Raw genomic sequence first — 17,915 nt, 5'->3', positions numbered from 1 at the left:
CGCTCTTTTGTACTGTGGTTATTTTATTTCAATCCTGGCCTGTAATGATTGTTGACGTTTCAATGTTTGGTTCCGAGGGCTGCAGTTAGCTTGAACTGCTCATTATCTCCAGTCGCACACTCAAGTGGTGCATTTTCACACGACCATCGTAAACAGTATGTTTTCATTGCACATGTGAGGAGCCTTTGATAGAATCCCCCTTCTCTCCTTAGAATGGGTGGAGGGGCGACGGTTTGCTCCATACTTGATAAGCTGATGACAACAAGGTGGCTCGTTTCCAGTGTCCAGGCCCATTTATATGCGTATACTGTCGTCTGGAGTGAGTTGCGTTTGTTAAACTGGGGCCGAGGATCCATTACAGTCTGAGGACATGAAGTATAAGGAGGCTTTTCTAAAGCACAATGGCCTCTCTCTCCTCTGTGATACTAAAGCTTTTTAACAAAGGCCGGCCTGTTCTCCCACCCATGCTACCACTGGAACCCCAGCCCCGCTTGCTTGAGCAACTACCATATCCATGTCATTTTGTCTGAGTTAAAATCCAACATCCGCGCAGGCATAAGCAGAATGATGGCGGCGACGAGACACTCGGAACAGATTCCTAGCACCCTTTTACAGCTTTGCTACGGTGTATGTGAGTCGTAACTGTTTTTCACACTGTAGATTATTTGAATGTGTGATAATGCCTGTTATCACACAGACTGAGGAGACTGCAAAGAAACAAACTGCAGATTGTTGTGAAATGCAGGGTAACTGGTGGTCTGGTGGTCATAGAGTCAATTTACTGGGAACAATCATGGCACTGAGGGCATCAGTAGGTAATCCAATCCCATCACGCTCCCAATAGGAAACTCTTTTTGCCATATGATATTTCAGATATAGCTGGATTAACCTGTTGAGGGGCTCTGGGCCAAAGGTTTTTATATTGGCCTCCCGGTGGCCTCAACCTTTTGTTCCCCTTTGTACGAACCCTTTCACCCCCTGGTTGCCTTTAAGTTTAAGTGACTCCTGTGAGTTCAATAACTACAGCACCTTTTCTTACTAGTTGATAGGATTCAAAGATCTTTACAGGTGGGAAGACACTAATAAGGAAATATAAAAATAGGAAAATACTGTATGTTAAACAATCAGAAGCCATTGTGCAGGTAAAATAAATAGGTTTAAATAATTAACTGGAATAACAAAAGTATATCAAACTAAATATGCACACTTTGAAATGCAAATATAATAAAATGAATGCATTTGATAAATTAAGTTTGTAAATTCCGATCAAAACCAAAGGTATTCATATAAAGAGATATGCTAACATCTTACTGTTACCTTTTAAACATCACTGCATCAAATCATTGTCACTTTTTTTTAAATTCAGAGTTTGTAAAAGGTACGTTGGCACAAGTCTGGAGATTTTAGGTTGTGACAAACTGCGGATCAGTCTAAGGCGTAGCGTCTCTCATCCAGTGTCAGTTGGCATTGGCTTCCACAAATCTAAAAAACTACAAATGGAGGAGTGGAGTGATAAACAACATATTTACATGAAATATTTGGCTAAATGTACATAGTACCAGGACAGGACCACACATGGAGGGTCTTATAAAGGACGGCGCTTTTCAAGTGTTACTGATTGAGAGTGGATTTAATAGGAAAACATCACAACGTGCTCGACTCCACTGTGACGTTTAGTTTATGGAAACATGTGGAGCCGGACTTTGTTCTTTAACGTTACCGTTCGTCATTGTCTTCTCACCCATGTACATGATTATCTCTCTGTGTGAAATGAGAGCTCATTCCTTCGAAAACAGACGGAAAAGCGTTTGAACGCCGAAAAGGCGAGTGGAGAGGTTACGCAGGGTGAAGCTCGGCAGTAAACACGCTGGAAATGATTTCCTGCTGCTTCAAAGCCTATTTTGAGTAGTTTGGGATCTAACATGCATCATATCCAAGAGCTGCGCTTGTGTTGGCATGATGTCACTTAACTGGATGTTTGCACATTAGTGGAGCTGAAACAATGCTTATGGTTATTAGATCCATGCTCTCCTCAAATCCCAACACTTGAACTGTGAAATGAATTCTATGCACTACTTAGTAATAGTAGTATTTCAACTGAGTTCGTTTCAGTGAGATTGTTCTTCATTAACTACTCTGTCTGGTTGACACATACGCGCTTTATTCTAGAGGTAATAGAGTGAGATTTCTCAGACTTTTAATTTGGAGAATGTGTGTGGGCAGAGATTCTGTGATGACAGGACAGAGATGCAGTAATGACAGAGATCTCACTATTTCTTGCCACAACACAAATCAAACGCGCCACAACTTAGTATCTGTGCTATTATCTCCTGAAAAAAAGGGTTTAATCACCCAAGGCAGTGATTAAATGGTCCCACTTACCCGCTGCCCGCAGGGACTTTCTCCCTCTGGCGATCTTTAATTTTTTTTTGGATTTCTCTCTTTTGTCTTTTCCAATGCAGGACAAACACGCAGGTCACACTGACCTGAGTCAGGACATGTTTTAAATTAAGCTGAACTCTGGCAACACATGACTCTATGGATGTGACATCACCCTGATGGTGCAAAGGGGAAACACATGTCTTACTTGAACCACATGAGTGGAGCGAGCTGAGGGGGTCACCGTCGGTATTGGTGCATATGGAATGTCAGAGCAAATGCTTAGTGAAGGCATGAATGTGCAGTGATCGGAAAACCAACGGATGAGCCGCGAGGGCGAATGTGTCCACGAGCACATTTGTGTGAGTGCACCCGTTTAGCAGGCGACGTCACGAGGGCCGGGTGGAACGTGCTCGAAGATTCAGCCGGGCTCTAGGTGTGTGTTTCATGGCACCAAATTTAGCCCACGGGAGGGAAGCGGAATCTGTTGTTTTACTTCAGGGTTTAGGGAGTGCGGGGGCGTCGCCGTAGGTCTGAACCGCTTCCAGAAAAGCACCATGAAGCGTGAGAGACACTCGAACGCACGCAGAGGCAGCATTCCTGGCATTACAGCCCGCTGACAAACAATCCTAACTTTATCCAGTGAGCCGAGCCAACTGAAAGGCCGCAGTGTGCGGGGTTTACACACCGAGGGGGGTGGGGCGTCGGATCCTCCACTCTGTCCCCATCCGAGTACTGTAATGACCCAAAGCCGCCCGGGCGTCGCGTGGAACCACACCACTGCTCAGAACCGCGTTGCTCAGGTGCGTTCGGGCCCACGAATGAAATCCTGAACGCATCAGCAACGCCGCCTGTTGTAGGAACAGGAAGTCAGCATTTAGAAATAACGCGCTTGCCTGCCGCTGCAGCAGCAATCGATGAGCTGCTGTACTCGCCGGAGGTCCGTCACTGTCTGCCAGATACTCAGAAAGCGCCTCAGGCTCACACGGACCATAAAAGAGATTTTATGAGAGCATAATAGTTTGAAAGCTTGATCAAACTGGTTATGTTTTACCAACACACATGTTCAACACTGTTTCTAGGATAGTAAGTTCTAGTGGAGCATGAAATTTTATTTGTTTATTGTTTTGGTGTTTTTGCCCACATGACGTTTTGAACTCACTCACTAGTATTTTATTACTCCGTCCTTTACTCCGCCAAAGCATCCATATTGTGCTTTTAGTTCCACTTTATTCTTAATCCTTAATGTGTTTTTACTGTGATACAGTTTCCAATGCAGGACCTTCACATGTGTGTCAACACTAACTAAACTACTCACCTACTGAAGACCATTTCAGAGTAATGGCTGCCATGTGAAATCTGCATCAGCTCCGACCAGCTCGACGTCATGTGGCGCCCATCACCAAGGCCCCTTTCACTCCTGACTCCCTTCCTGCATTCCTGGAAGAGGGCAGGAAGTAGACTGTTGAGACAAGGGCTTGGCCGTGTCCTTCATCAACACTGTTGAAGATCTACACGTGGCTTTTTTTAAGTGACTCGTGGCCCAAGACCCGGGGCCCGTCTGTTGTGGCTTTGTTTACCCGCGACCCAGTTAATGTAATTGTTCTACATGTCAGGTTTTCCATGTCCCGGCGCTGGTGATGCTGCTTGGCTGCTCACTGGCCACCGGATCACTGAGCGCATCATCTTCTGGTTCTAATCATTTCATGCTTTGTGTAGATGTTAATCTGAGTGACACCATTAAATTCTCCTTGTCTTGACGCTGCTCCAGGGTCAGTGGAGAATGTTTCAGGAAGGCAGTTTCCACACTCGAAAACCCACTTTTCTGTCAAACTGGATTTCTCCTCTGTCTGAAACTGGGATCAGATGGAAATGACACCACATCAAAAAGCATAAATCAGTGATTTGTTTTTCCAGTTTAGATTTCAGAGTTCCAAACGTTGATCCTCTGTAACATGTATCAACATTAACCATCAAAAAGAATCTAAAACCTCATGGCAGCCTTAATAAAAGTGTCAACTTTTTCTCTTATTGCTATTGTAAACACAGCTTCTGGAGGACTTTAGCAGCATATTTAAAAATAAACCAACGTACATGTTCACTAGAGGCCATAAGTATCATGAATCATATTCAATGTCAAGAGAAAAGCTGATTCCAGGTGTGTTTTAAAGAATCATAGGACTTAGTATACTTAAACTAAACCAAATGTTTAACCTTGGAAAATATATTCGTAATAGTAGATCAAACCCATACAAACAGACAGATTTCCCTTTAATGATACAAATGCATTTAAGGAAAGACATTAAAGACAGGCACTAAACCCCACTTGTTAAGCAGTCAGAGGTGGGAAATATGAGCACATAATTACCATCGTATGTTCCAGCTGTTTTGTTGATAAATTTAATTCTTGTCCTGTCGGTGCGTTTTTATAGCGACATATAAAATCTTGAAGTTCCCTTCCTCGTGAAATCATTTTGCCTGTCTACCAAAAGCTGTAAAGTTTATTGTTAAAATCTGTGGCGTAGGCAGGATGACCAAGGAAAAATCATAATGAAACGATTTTCCTTCATGTAATAGCCTCAGTAACTTATCATTAAATGTGGAGTCAAATACCCAGCTGAGTCTGTGTTTTCCTGTTAATAAAACTATTATTTATTCTAGTTCTTCCGCGTGGTCTGTGGACTTGAGTCTGTCTGTTGCGTGTTTGAAAACAGTAGGGTTAAATTTTTTTTTTAAAAAGTGATATCTTTATGAAAGACAAAGAACACAAGATGTTTTAATAATCTCTAGTCTGGTTGTCTTAAAGGTCTTTACAATGTGCTGCCTTAGCTGTGTCTCTAATTATAGACTCCATTAAAATCAGAAAATTAAAATTAAAATAGTTTTCCTTTGTCTGTATACCATAGCGTGTACTCGTGTGGTGTACCACAAGGCTCCATTTCAGGCCTCCTTCTATCAGTTGTATTTTTTACATTCCCTTAGGTGGAATGTGCATAAGTGCTTTGATTTTCAGGGGCTTAAAGCCGTTAAGACAAAGTGACATAATGAATAAACCTGTCACAGACTGCACTGAGTACATCTCTTTTGCTCATTTCCTCCTCTCAGATTTGTATATTATAATGTGTAATTCTCTGTAGTAAGCAGAGTGATATCTCCCCGCTAACAGCAGGCGTGTAAAACGTGGAGCATACGTTGCTATCAAGCCATCTGAGAGCAGGACATCTGAGCACATGAATTAAAACATCCTGTCTCTGGCGGAGACATCGCCTCTGCTCTGAGACTTTCTAACTTCCTGGACCTCACATGGACAGAGAGCGACTGTGTGCCGTCGGTGAACTGAAACAAAAACAAATACACGCATCATCCCTCTGAAAACAGCCTGAGACACAACCCTCGCATGCAGCACTAACACATTCACAGGCATCGGCGTACGCTGACATCATCACTGGAGGCCCTCTGCTCGTGACTTCACCCTCGCATTAGCCAGTCTGCCTGTGTTGTCCTTGGGATAACCTCCAAGGCCATCAGGAGGGGCTTTTTTTTCGCTGGAGCTCTTGGACAGGATTCCTCGTTTCCTCTGGGCTGTTGCAGTCTCATGTGGTAGTAATAAATCCACCACAAACTTGAAACGAACAGCTGAAAGTTGTTTGGATAGCCCCGCTTTTTTTCTCCTTCGTGTTTATTTTTGTTTTGTGCCTGATTTCACTGTTTTTTACATTTCTGCTCTATCCTACATCTTCAAGCCCGATGATGGAAACTGTAATATAAGTGCTCAAAATACACTGTGATCTATTTTTATTTGTTCAAACACTTTTGACTCCAACATCGATTTTATACATAAGAAAAAATTCATTAGAAACGTCATGTTAAACATGATAACACTTGATCAGTTGTGTGTGCGTTCAACACACAGTTCAACTAGTCTGAAACTAAACAGCTGGACATTGTTGTTGGGTCAGCTGATTAAAAATATCTATGTGCTGTTTCCTGGAAGTAATAGAAAAAATGCAGAACTATTCTGTGAAGGCTCAGACTTTATTTTCATCTCTTTGAAGCGTGTTCATATCTTATATTGTTATATGATAGATATTAGACAGCACGTTTATGAGGGTGTCCCCCAGGACCACACAGCTGGCAGGGTAGACGCTGTAAAATGTTGAGGAGTAGTCGACTAAAATTGTGATTTCATTTTAAGTTGAATAAAATAAAAAGCGGTTACAGAATGTCCCTGTAAAGATCACACGTCAAAAACAACGTGTCTTACAATTCCCATAATGGTGATTAGTGTGTTTTATTAGACACCTGGTAAAACTCTTCTGATTAAATACTCAGTGTTTGTGGAGCAGGTTTCTCTCACTCCATTACTGGCTTCACCCCCTGCATCCTAGGAATATTTCACAGGCAAACATAAAATCAGTGAAGCACAGTACGAGCTGCTAATGCGAGGAAGTGGCCGTTGCAGGTTTTGAACTGTGTGGCTCTGATTGGATTAGAGGTCAGTGTAAAAGGAAATGAGAGTAAGAGGGGATTTACACACTAACATAGTTTTCCCTGTGGGTGTGGGATCTCTGCTTTGTCAGTGAGCAGCTCAGTCGGGAGGATTTGTATGAAGTGGTGTTTGTAAACTGCTGGATTATTGAGCAGAGAAAGCAATTAGCGGATGCTGGTTCAACACCTGAGAGGCCTCGTTCATTGGGCACTGCAGCATTTCTCCGTGCTTGTTTTCATCAACAGCCGACTGATTTGTTTCTTTATTTTCAAGGACATATCTTTATTTTCGGCCAAAGGGGTTATGCACTTGTTTGTCAGCATAAATCTGAGACCGACGCACCAGTGAAGGGAGCTCGGAGATAAAATCGCAGCCTTGGGAAGAACCACAGGATCTTTTTGCAGACGTTCTATACAAATGAGTCAGTGTCTGTGCATTGTGCCAATTTGTAATTGATGGGTGAAGATGACTTATAGCGCATATTTTACATTTTACTTTCCAGCTATTTCTTTGCCGTGAAGGGCCTATATGGTGCGTTCAGGGCACAGCTGTGTGGTGAATGAATTCCTTTAGTCGTGAGGCTCAGCAGCACATGGCACCATAACATTTTAGGCGCAGGCTTAAACATCTCTTTCTCAAGGCATAATTCAGATTTAGTTCGGTTTGTCATTTAGTTACTTGGTGTCTGGTACCGGTTATTTCAGTCAAAGGCAGGCTAAAACAGTGGTAGCACCAAAACAGCTTTGCATATAGCAGATCTGTGTGTGTGTGTGTGTGTGTGTGTGTGTGTGTGTGTGTGTGTGTGTGTGTGTGTGTGTGTGTGTGTGTGTGTGTGTGTGTGTGTGTGGCAATAAACACACACTTCCAGGCAGCTGAGGGTACAAGGATGTGCTTAAAGTGTTTGGGTGGTCCAGCGTCTCCAGCGTCGGTCTGCTTTGTGCCAGTGCCGCCGGTGAACAGTGGTCATTATTAGCAGACGCACCAACCCCACCAGGCTGGGATCAGCTTCCAGCCGACTGCAGATGTGAACGTCTAAACAATTCTACCACTCTGTTTTGACGTGTTCTATTACAGGTTCTGCGTCCTACACCAGAACCAGGAAAAAAAATTGACAGCTAAATGAAATCATTCATTTTCTGGCCTGATGTCATCCAAAAATTGCCATAATTGCCCGGGCCTGGCGTCTCTGGCGTCTCTGGTCTGCGCCTGGCAAAGACTCCAGCGCGGGGCGAGGTGCAGGAAGCCAGACATGCGGATGCTCCCTCTGAACTCTGACTGCTGGAACATCACTTTCCCCCCCGTCTGCTCAGAAAGGCCGGCCCGTCACCGTGGGTCTCGCAAGCGGAGACAAGATAGGATGTGGTGGGACCTAAGAGGCTAATGACAGACTGTGGAGCCCGGCAGCAGCTCCGGGTACGGCCGTGTGCTGTATGGGAATGCAGGCAGACGCACTTATGTAACCTGAAAACCACCAGTGGAGAGGTTCAGGGAGGCTCACTTAAACATCAAGGTCACAATCCTGACAGCGAAGTGAAGACCTAAGCTGTCTGAAGGGGCAGAGGTCTTTCTGTTGTGTGTGTATGCGTCTGTAAACACGTCTCATAGGAGTGGAGGAAGCATGCATGCAAGTCACTGGCCAATTTATTAGGTACACCCGTACAAACAGCATGGCCTCCATATTTACATCCAAGTACCTCAGCATTGCTTCTTCTAGCAATGGTACAATGGTTTAACACCTTCATGTAAGTTTCAATAAAACTAGCTCTCTCAGCTTGAGATTTACCCACCAGACATAAGAACCTGGAGCAAAGAGCACCTGCAGTTTGCCCAGCAGCTGTAGCTCCCAATGATGCTGTGGGAATTCAAAGGATCAATATGAGGTCAGGTGAAGCATATACTGCACCATGAATCATATCAAAACAATAACCACTAGTCTTCAAGTCAAGGTTCTTGAGTTAATAGAGGTTTTTCACCACTACCATCGGTATCGATGGAGGTAAGTTAAAACTTGTGGACTTGCTGTCTGTCTGCTGTAACAGGATTTTGATCCTGTGGACGTGAAAAAGGTCAGAGGTCAGCTTTCCAGGTTCACCTCCGTGCAGCCGCTCTTGGGATGATCTCGCTGGTTGATCTTGATCACCGGTTCTTCCTCTCGCCCTGCTTCCTCTCTTACCTCAGTGAGCCGTTCCACTTCTCAAGCCAGACAGCTCCCTCTCCACCCGCCAGACTCACCGTAGTCTCCAGACGCTGGCAGGGTTGGGTTATAGCCTTAGCCTGTTGTGTAACAGGGGTGTAAAGACATAATGCTCTTTGCTCAAGACCAGCGCTTACTTTCACCTTTCATCATTAAGACAATTACTTCAAATCCTCTCCACACAAACAAGACTGTCACAGTTTGTCTATTAATACTGCATCTATACAAACAGGTGGGCATGAAGACGCTCTCTTGACACTGATAGCCTCACTAGCAAACAGTCTCACGGCTATATTTTATCCTTGACACCAAACTATTTTGCATCTCGAATGTCCTTACTTCCCACGTTTGAGGCATCCAGCAAGAGGTTTGACTGTGAGATCTGACCTGGAGAACGGCTCAGTCCCTGGTGGACTGTGGGAGTAAACCGTCATGCCTTTAAGGGTTGGGAGGTTTTTCCCCAATAAAAAGATTTCCTAAGAAAACAGTCTGTAAGTGGTTGCTTCCAACAAGTTGTCAGAGCTTCGATATAAATTTATTTTTAACATGGATGCAAAACAGGTGGAAAACACAGCCTGAGTAATTGTTAGTAAATTTATTGTTTGGAATATTTTCTGTACGCAATAACGGATTTAAGTCATTTTTAAATGATAATAGTATGTCTCTGGGTGCCAACATTGATATTTGAACACAAAATGTTTCTAGAAGCAGGTTTATTGCAAAAGTGCCAATAGAAGCAATAGTTGATGCAAGATAATTCCCTTATCTGGGAATTTACACCACAGCGCCCTCTGGTGGAACAGACGCGTGAGCAAATCTTGAAAACAGTTTTACTTTGTATAGATATTGAAATAGAGCAAACATACGGGCTGCAAAAAGTATAAAATCGGAAACTCTTGACATTTAAAAGGCTGCTCGAGTTGGCATAAAGCGCTCAAACGCTTGGGAGACAATAAACGTAACGTGTGAGCCAGTGTCAGGCTGCTCTTTGGCACCGCGGCAGCTGGTACTGGTGAACAAATAACAGGAGTGCACTCTGCGCCCAGCCTCCGCTATGAGACGATTAATCATTAGACATTGGCCTCGTTTATGTGGACAACCCGCATCCAACACACGCAAACAGAGATAATGTCACCAAAACACAAAGAAGTTTGGAACAAAGTGTAAAACGACGACTGGGCTGAGTAGGATTTAAGATAAGATAAAACGATAGCGTCGTAAGCGCGTCCCTCAATGGAGTGAACAAGGAAGTGTTTCATAGAAGAAGGAACGCCTCAGAGGTCCCTGTGAAGCAGCCTGGGGGATAGATTTTAGCGCTGCCCCGTGCGTCTACTACAGCGTCTATATTTAGTTGTTGTCATGTGTCGCGCAGGTCAGCTGGGATCCTGCGCCAGGACACGCCTCTGGGCTGAATGGAGCGCTCCGTGCGTAAAGTCCGACCCGCCGCGAGCGCAAACTTTCCCTCATTTCACGGGTTTTAACCGGCGCCCTGTCCGCGTAGTTGGGACGTTTAAAGTCGATTAAATGCAGCGATGACGCGTGAGGAGGACCTCATCCGGATTGCAAAGAAACTGGACAAGATGGTGTCTAGAAATAACACGGTGAGACCGTATTTTATGGCACCCGCAGGTGGCGCGTCGCGTCGCCCGCCGCCTCGTGCTGCGCCGCGCCGCGCCGCAGGCCGTGGATTTCTCCGCGAAAAGCCACGGGTTCGTTTCAGCGCGAGTCCGCGTCGATCGAAAGTCTGCACGGCCGTAACGGGAGCCCGTGGCGTGACAACAGGTGTTCGGCCGACTTTGCGGACGTTCCGCGGGTGCAGCGTCGCGTGGGGCAAAGTTTGTGCACTCGTCGACGGGCTTTTCGCGAGTCTTCGGCCGCGGCCGTCGCGTCGAACGGGGACCAAAGTGTGCGACGGAAAGTAAACAGTGCGCAAAGCTGTGCGCAAGGTCGTGTTGTGGCTGCGTCCGCAAAACAGGACGTTATTGTCTCATGGCGCTCGAGCACAGTTAGAAGGATGTGGGAGTGACACGCAGCTTGAGATCAGAAGAAGACAAACAGAAGGTTGGACGTCTGCTGCGATCCGTTGTTCTCGCGTCGGTGTTTGTTTTTCTAAAGTGCTCGTGAACTGAACACGGAAGCTAAAAAGCTGCCGCTGGGATTCTTTAATTTAAATATCATGTGCTTTACACTGTCGTTACACGCTCAGTATCTAATGACAAGCGTTTAATGTTTGTGCGTGTGTGTGTGTGCGCGTGCAGGAGGGCGCCATGGACCTGCTGAAGGAACTGAAAGGGTTCAACATGACACTTCAACTTCTCCAAGTAGGCTTCGCTATAAAACCACGTTACATTTCACCCACACGAGGCTTAACCGCCTCGAAGCGGCTTAAGATCGATGCGTGAACGAGCAACGTGTGCTAATGAAACCGTTGCACGCGCCTTCCGTCTCTGCACATTTTACGTGTGTGTGTTTTTAGGAAACAAGAATTGGCATGTCTGTGAATGGTATCAGGAAGCACTGCACAGATGAGGAAGTCATCGCCCTGGCAAAGGTCCTCATCAAAGACTGGAAAAGACTGCTGGGTGCGTTTGATTTTTCAAGCGGTGAACTGGTTGTTAATGCAGCAAACACGTAATTGAACTCTCATTGTTTATTCCCCCCCCCCTTCACACAGACTCAGGCCATTCTCACTCTGAGCAATCGACTAAAATGAAGAACGGCCTCGACTCCGTGCCTCCAAACGGCTCGGCCTCTGAGACGCACAGCAGGTCAGTGCATTCACGTGCACTGACACAAACAACACGGGCGTATGATCCGACGCCACGATGCGACACGCTAAAGCGAACGTTAGCTGCAGGTCCTCTGGCAACGTCACCATGTTGTCACCTCTCACTCGTCTAACTGTCCTTGAGCCCAGATCTAGAGACTAAACGTAGCTGTGCAGATGTCTGAAGCCGATCGCGCACAAACAGCTGTTTAGACTAAAGGAGCTGGAAAGAATTTGTTAGGAAGACTGGAAGTAAACTGTCTGACCGCGTGTGAGAAGCTGGTAGATAAGCTTTAGTTACTGCTACCAGGGGGGGACATCTGCAAGGAACTAAATGCAGATGAAATAAATCCAAGCAACCCTGTTTTTACACCTGTAATTGAATCCTCTGTAATCTGAATCTCAGAGCAATGTACAAAATGATACATGCTTTGTTTCTCTTAGTCACAAGACACTGGATGTCAAAGCGAAACATGATTCAGATCCTGACAAAAAACACTCTGAAAAGAACAGGAAAGAAAAACACACAGATGAGGACAAACCCCCAAAAGGAGCAGATGTCCCCAAGGACGACAAACACCCGGACAAGGCTCGCAACGGTAAACAGACCCAGGAAAGGGCTGAGGACGAGCAGAAGCCGGGGCATGCGCACGATGCGCAGCCGCAGCCGCAGCCGCAGCCGCAGCCGCAGCCGAGGAGAGACAGGCAGACGGAAGACGCGAAGACAGCGAGACAAGCGGAGGAGAAGCCCTCGGAGGATCCGAGGAGACACGGCGGCGCCGATGACAAGGCCGGGGAGGAAACCCGAGCGGAGAGGCCCTTGGACGCGTCGCAGCGAGAGAGGCCGGCGGGCGAGCGAGCCGCCGACGCTCACCGGCCGCCGTTCGAAAGGTGAGAGGACGGCGCCGCCGCCGCCGGGACGCGGCTGCGCCTCACGGTGGCTTGTGTGTTTCAGGAGAGGTGTCCTGGACAGCAGCGTTCTGTACCCCGGCCGCCTCCCCCCCCCCCCGCGGCCCCACCGGCCCCCCCACCCGGCCAAGCGGCCCAGCGTGGACGCTAGAAAGGACAGGTCAGAGCGCTAGCATGGCGCGGCCGGCGAAGGGGGCGTTGGCGTGCGTGCCTATTAAATGTGCCATGTGCCTTGTGCTCAGGAAGGACGATAAAGACCCGTCCTCCCACACCCCTCCCCCCCGCGCCGCCCGGCCCGCCTCCCCGCCGGCTAAGCGGCCGGCGTTGGACGTCAGGAAGGAGAGGTCAGGCCACGCTGGTGCATGTGTGTGTTCCACTCAGACGTGCCATTCTCAGTCCTTTACTCTTTGCGGGGACTAAAACTTGTTGATTCTCGCCAGGAAACTTCCTCCGGACCCAAATGCTCCAATAGCTCCTCTTCCTCTTCATCTTCATCCCCCTCCTGCACCAAGGTCAGGGTCTGCATGCCCCCCCCCCCCCCCCCGCACGGCATCTCATTACTGCTTTGTCATTCGCTTCTGACGTGACGCGGCTCAAAGGTGTCTCTTGGTCTAGAAAAGAGGCTCCCGACCCCAACGCGCCGCTTCCTCCGCTCCCTCTTCACCTTCACCCTCCGCCTCCTCCCCCGAAGCGACCCTCACTAGATGGGAAGAAGGAGAAAGAGAAGTCCGGGTCAGATGAGCTTTCGCTTCAGGCCGCATGTCTGGGAGGATTTAAGAATTAACCCGTTATGCAGTGAGGAACTTCCCTGCACTAAATGATGTTATTTGCTGCAACAGGAAGGAGCCGTCCCATTCTCAACCTCCTTCACAGAAGAAGACGTCAGACACGAAGAAAGACAGGTCTGAGATCTGTGAACCAGTCTCTCGCTCATCACTGACCCGTAACTTTAGTGTCGCCTCTGAAGGACCAACGGCATCGCAGCGCGTGTCAGCAGGCCTGTGTTTGTGATTGCAGGAAAGACCCGTCTGAGAGCAAAGTGTCTAAAAAACACTCCGATGAAGCCACGAAAGAGAGGTTGGCGAGGCACGGTGTGAAACTGCTTGCTGGGCTCTAACTCGCAACCTTAGCAGCTTGAAGCAGACGTTTGTTGGCTTTCAGTGCGGGTGGACACTGGCTGATTATAGCGTTCGTGTCCATTCATGGCGTTCGTGGCTTTGTTTTCTTCAGAATGATGCACAAATGTTTCCTTTTGTCAGGAAAGATTCCTCTGACTCTAAAACACAGCCGCACAAAAAGTCCAGTTTGGATGTGAAAAAAGAAAAACACAGGTGGGCTGGAAGGGAAATTGGACCCCAATAATGAATACTGATATTAAACAGTTGTATTTCCCTTGACTCAACGTTTGAAAAATGTTGGTCTCACCAGAGCTTTGCCTCCTCTCTGTTGTAGAAAGGACTCGAGCGAGTCGAAGCCTGTAAAACGCCACTCGACCGACTCCAGACCGGACAGGTGAGTCTGACGCACGCTTCACGCTCGCGCTCGCCCGGAAATCGGCCGCTGAAAAGCCTTTTTTACGTTGAAGGCGGGAGTCCACCGATTCGAAGAAAAGCAGCTCGCCACCAGCCAAGAAGCTGACGGGGGAACGGTAAAGGACGCAGACGCAAGTCGGAACGCTCAGCTCTCGCTCTGTTTCATTTAAAATGGTCCTGATGTTGCAGGAGGGAGTCCCACGGCTCGAAGGCGTCTCATCCTCCACAGAGGAAGCCGTCGACCGACGCCGCCGAACGGTATTTAAATGCCAGGGTGACGACGCCCCAAAACGCACCAGATCTATTGTGTTGCTGTTTTATTCGCAGGAAAGGAAAATCGGAAGCCCCCAAAACCCCCACCACCCCAACCAGCCCCATGTCCCCCGGCTTCAGCTCCGCAGGGGGTCCTCTGCCCCCTCACCTGTCCACCGGCGACTCCGTCAGAGACAAGTGCATCGAGATGCTGGCGGCCGCCCTGCGCACAGACAGTGAGCGGCGCCTTTTTACCCACGTAACACACGCTAGCGCCTCCACAGGAGCCTAACGGGGCTGTGTCTGCTTTTTCACAGACGACTACAAAGAGTTCGGAGCCAACTGCGACAGCATGGCCGCCGAGATTGAAGATCATATCCTGCAGTGTGGTGAATTAGCTGCAGTTCGCTTGGCGTGACTCATCTGTTGTCAGACATCACTACTGTGATCAGATAAAAAGCAGAATGAGTTTATTCTTGACTACACGCTGCACATATCTACCAGGAGTCAAAGGCCACCGACATGAAATATAAAAACCGGGTCCGCAGTCGCATCAGCAATTTGAAGGATCCCAAAAACCCCGGCCTTCGGAAAAACGTGCTCGCAGGGAGCATCGACCTGAGCCGCATCGCCACCATGTCGGCCGAGGTACGCGCCCCCGCTCGTCCATGCTCTGCCTGGGTTTTTGTGCCTGTAAGCTGTGGTCACGCGCGTGGTCTGTCCAGGAAATGGCCAGCGACGAGCTGAAGCAGCTGAGGAACGTGATCACGCAGGAGGCCATCAGGGAGCATCAGATGGCCAAAACGGGCGGCACCACCACCGACCTGCTGCAGTGCAGCAAGTGCAGGAAGAAGAACTGCACCTACAACCAGGTAGACACACGCGGCCGCCAGCACGTAGACCGAGCCGCCACTCAAGCCAGGGGCTGACGCTGTTGTTTAATGGGCTTCATTTGGTGAATGATGCGGAGCAGTGGGTTATTTCTGTTAATGTATCTGTTTTATAACGATGTGAGTAAATGATTGTGTTTCAGGTTGTAGAGTAATTTGCTGTGTGTGTGTGTGTGTGTGTGTGTGTGTGTGTGTGTGTGTGTGTGTGTGTGTGTGTGTGTGTGTGTGTGTGTGTGTGTGTGTGTGTGTGTGTGTGTGTGTGTGTGTTTCAGGTGCAGACGCGCAGTGCTGATGAGCCCATGACCACATTCGTCCTGTGTAATGAATGTGGCAACCGCTGGAAGGTAACTTCCGTCCTCGGCCTTGGTCTTTAGAACTCCTGTGCTTCAGATCCGTTTGAAAAGCTTCTAAGAACACTTTGTGAATACCTTCTTTTTCTTCCTAAATTCCAGTTCTGCTGACGCCTTCCGGTTGGAGCCAGGTCTTTCGGAGAATACTGAACTGCATATTTTATAATATGTGAGGGCGGAAAATTTATATCTTACTGCAGCTACGAGTTTGAACGGACAAAAGTGTTCCTATCATTTTTACTTGACATTTTGAGATTTGTAAGTGTGTGCTTATAATCCAGGTTTGCTTCATGTGAATTTGAATTCGAGGCGTGATTGACAGATTGATGAGTCATGAAATTAACCAAGGACGATATCAGTGGTGATGAAAGGATAAAGACGTGATGCAGTTAATCCATGCTATCTCATTATGGCTATTTACTTTTTCTAAATACAATTTAAATAAAGCTGCATAAATAATTACAGTGATGACTGTTAGACTGTTATATAATTATCAGTCTTATCCAGAGGCTCTTTGAACTGTTATAAAATAATATAACATTGCTTTTGACTTTGTAGCCCTGAGATTATTATTGGCTTTAAAGTTAAGGTTTATTTGGACAAAGTTCTTATCATAATGTTTTCTCTAACAACTGACACGCACCCACTGGCCTCAAATGCAATTGCAGAGTCCATTGAACTGTTTATCTGTTCAAGCCCTGAACAGTAGATGGCAACAATTCATCGTGGATCATAAAACAGCGGCAGCTCCTTCAAATGAACTGATCTGGTCTCAGCATTCGCTACCACACGTTAGATGCTGATTCACCATCAACCTGAAGGAAAGTCATTAAAATTAGAATGGAAAGACTATTAAAGCCTTTTAACACCATTTAACAACACAAACCTGTTTCTTAACAAGTGCTATAATTAGTCCTATGATTAGTCAAATGTTTGCGCCCTCGGCAATGTGCAAAATTCTACTTGTGTGATGAGACTGGCCATATGTTTGGTAGCAATGTGAGAGGTGGACTGTTGTGGAAGTGGGAGAGGGGAAGCTTCCCAGCTGTCCTCTGGCTGAGACGCCGCCATCTGGTTCCCTGCGTGTTACTTCTCCTGCATCGTCTCCACTACTCGGAGGTAGAAAACAGCAGCGCCGAACGTGTCGCTCCGCGCCGGTGTTGCGTTCAGGAGCCGTCGGAGAGCCACGGGTTAGCCGGGAAATGTCACCCGCAACGAAGCTCCTTGAATCCGCATCAACGGAAATAAATATAAAAATACAGAAGAGGGAGATTTGGCAAAAGCCACTCGGTGAACTTGCGTATTTTAGCATGAGCAAGTAAAATGAATCTCTGCAAAGATCAACATTTCTCCCTGATAATTTGTTAATGGATGCTGCGGCAGACTAATTCTCCACAGCTGCTTCTCTCTGTGACCTCAGTGCTCAGCAGTTGCTTACATGAGATGGGGGAAGGTAGAACTTAAGTCAGTGTCCAAAATATTTTGTCTAAATATTATTATTTTCAGGCCATTCTAAACTATTTATAATATCACTGCAAATTGCATTTAATAAAAGTAAACATAATTTTTCATTATCTTCTGCCGAGTCGTCTCCGCTCAAAACACAGATTGAAACAATAGAGACTTTGAGTTTGAATTCTACAAATATTCAGTCTGACAACTGAAACAATATTTATCATATTTAAGTGTCTGTCAGAGTTCATTTTTGAAATTTGGTCATGAAAAAATCTCAGAGGAGAGACGTAGTGTGCGTGTAACGTTGAGGTGTGTGTTAATGGCACATTGGTTACATTACATTACATGGTAAGTCTTCGTAAAGCTGTGTGTGCAGATGGTTGTATTCAACAAACCTTTTTGTCACGTTTCAAATCCACACAGTCCTTAGTCTGTGAACCTTCAGTCAACTATTAGAACTACAGTATACAGTAGTAATGAGTCTTGGTAGAAACGAGGTCGTAAGTATCAACTATATGTGGGCTTTGAACAACACAAAGGTCTGACTGGACTCAGATTTGTGAACTCAACTCCCTGAAGAACCTTCGTGAGCCGTGAGTTTCCCTTCTAACCCGTCAGAGATGATTAATGCCAGCGGCGGGAGCTCCCAGCTGTCAGTCAATGCACTTCGCACCAGGCCTGCTGCTCGCTGTAAGGCT

At 46.8% G+C, this 17,915-nt stretch overlaps 1 protein-coding gene across 7 annotated transcripts; it reads left to right on the top strand.

Annotated features, from left to right (window-relative positions):
* Positions 1-10,339: 10,339 nt before the first annotated feature.
* tcea3 (transcription elongation factor A (SII), 3) lies at positions 10,340-16,305 on the top strand. 7 transcript variants are annotated; one of them, XM_055503328.1, is made up of 21 exons: positions 10,340-10,663; positions 11,321-11,383; positions 11,539-11,644; positions 11,737-11,830; positions 12,343-12,720; positions 12,785-12,898; positions 12,981-13,082; positions 13,179-13,250; positions 13,354-13,470; positions 13,578-13,640; positions 13,756-13,815; positions 13,998-14,069; positions 14,191-14,250; positions 14,324-14,386; positions 14,460-14,528; positions 14,598-14,758; positions 14,840-14,901; positions 15,021-15,170; positions 15,248-15,394; positions 15,685-15,756; positions 15,865-16,305. In XM_055503328.1, the coding sequence occupies exons 1-21, from the start codon at positions 10,595-10,597 to the stop codon at positions 15,871-15,873; spliced, it is 2,103 nt and encodes a 700-aa protein (XP_055359303.1). In that variant the 5' UTR covers positions 10,340-10,594; the 3' UTR covers positions 15,874-16,305. The 7 variants fall into 7 exon arrangements, with proteins under 7 accessions (XP_055359303.1, XP_055359302.1, XP_055359305.1 ...); XM_055503327.1 differs by having other exon boundaries at positions 12,274-12,720; XM_055503329.1 differs by lacking the exon at positions 10,340-10,663 and adding an exon at positions 10,711-11,123 and having other exon boundaries at positions 12,274-12,720.
* The last annotated feature ends 1,610 nt before the right edge of the window (positions 16,306-17,915 follow it).

Source organism: Betta splendens, chromosome 16, assembly GCF_900634795.4.
Source record: "Betta splendens chromosome 16, fBetSpl5.4, whole genome shotgun sequence".
Classification (NCBI taxonomy): Eukaryota; Metazoa; Chordata; class Actinopteri; order Anabantiformes; family Osphronemidae; genus Betta; species Betta splendens.
This window is presented reverse-complemented; position numbering and strand designations above follow the sequence as displayed.

Excerpts from the sequence above, each read along its gene's own strand:
- tcea3 (XM_055503327.1), top strand. The coding sequence starts at position 10,595 with ATGACGCGTGAGGAGGACCTCATCCGGATTGCAAAGAAACTGGACAAG. Across the intron at positions 12,721-12,784 it reads CACCGGCCGCCGTTCGAAAG|GAGAGGTGTCCTGGACAGCA; the intron begins GTGAGAGGACGG and ends TGTGTGTTTCAG. Across the intron at positions 15,395-15,684 it reads AGAACTGCACCTACAACCAG|GTGCAGACGCGCAGTGCTGA; the intron begins GTAGACACACGC and ends TGTGTGTTTCAG.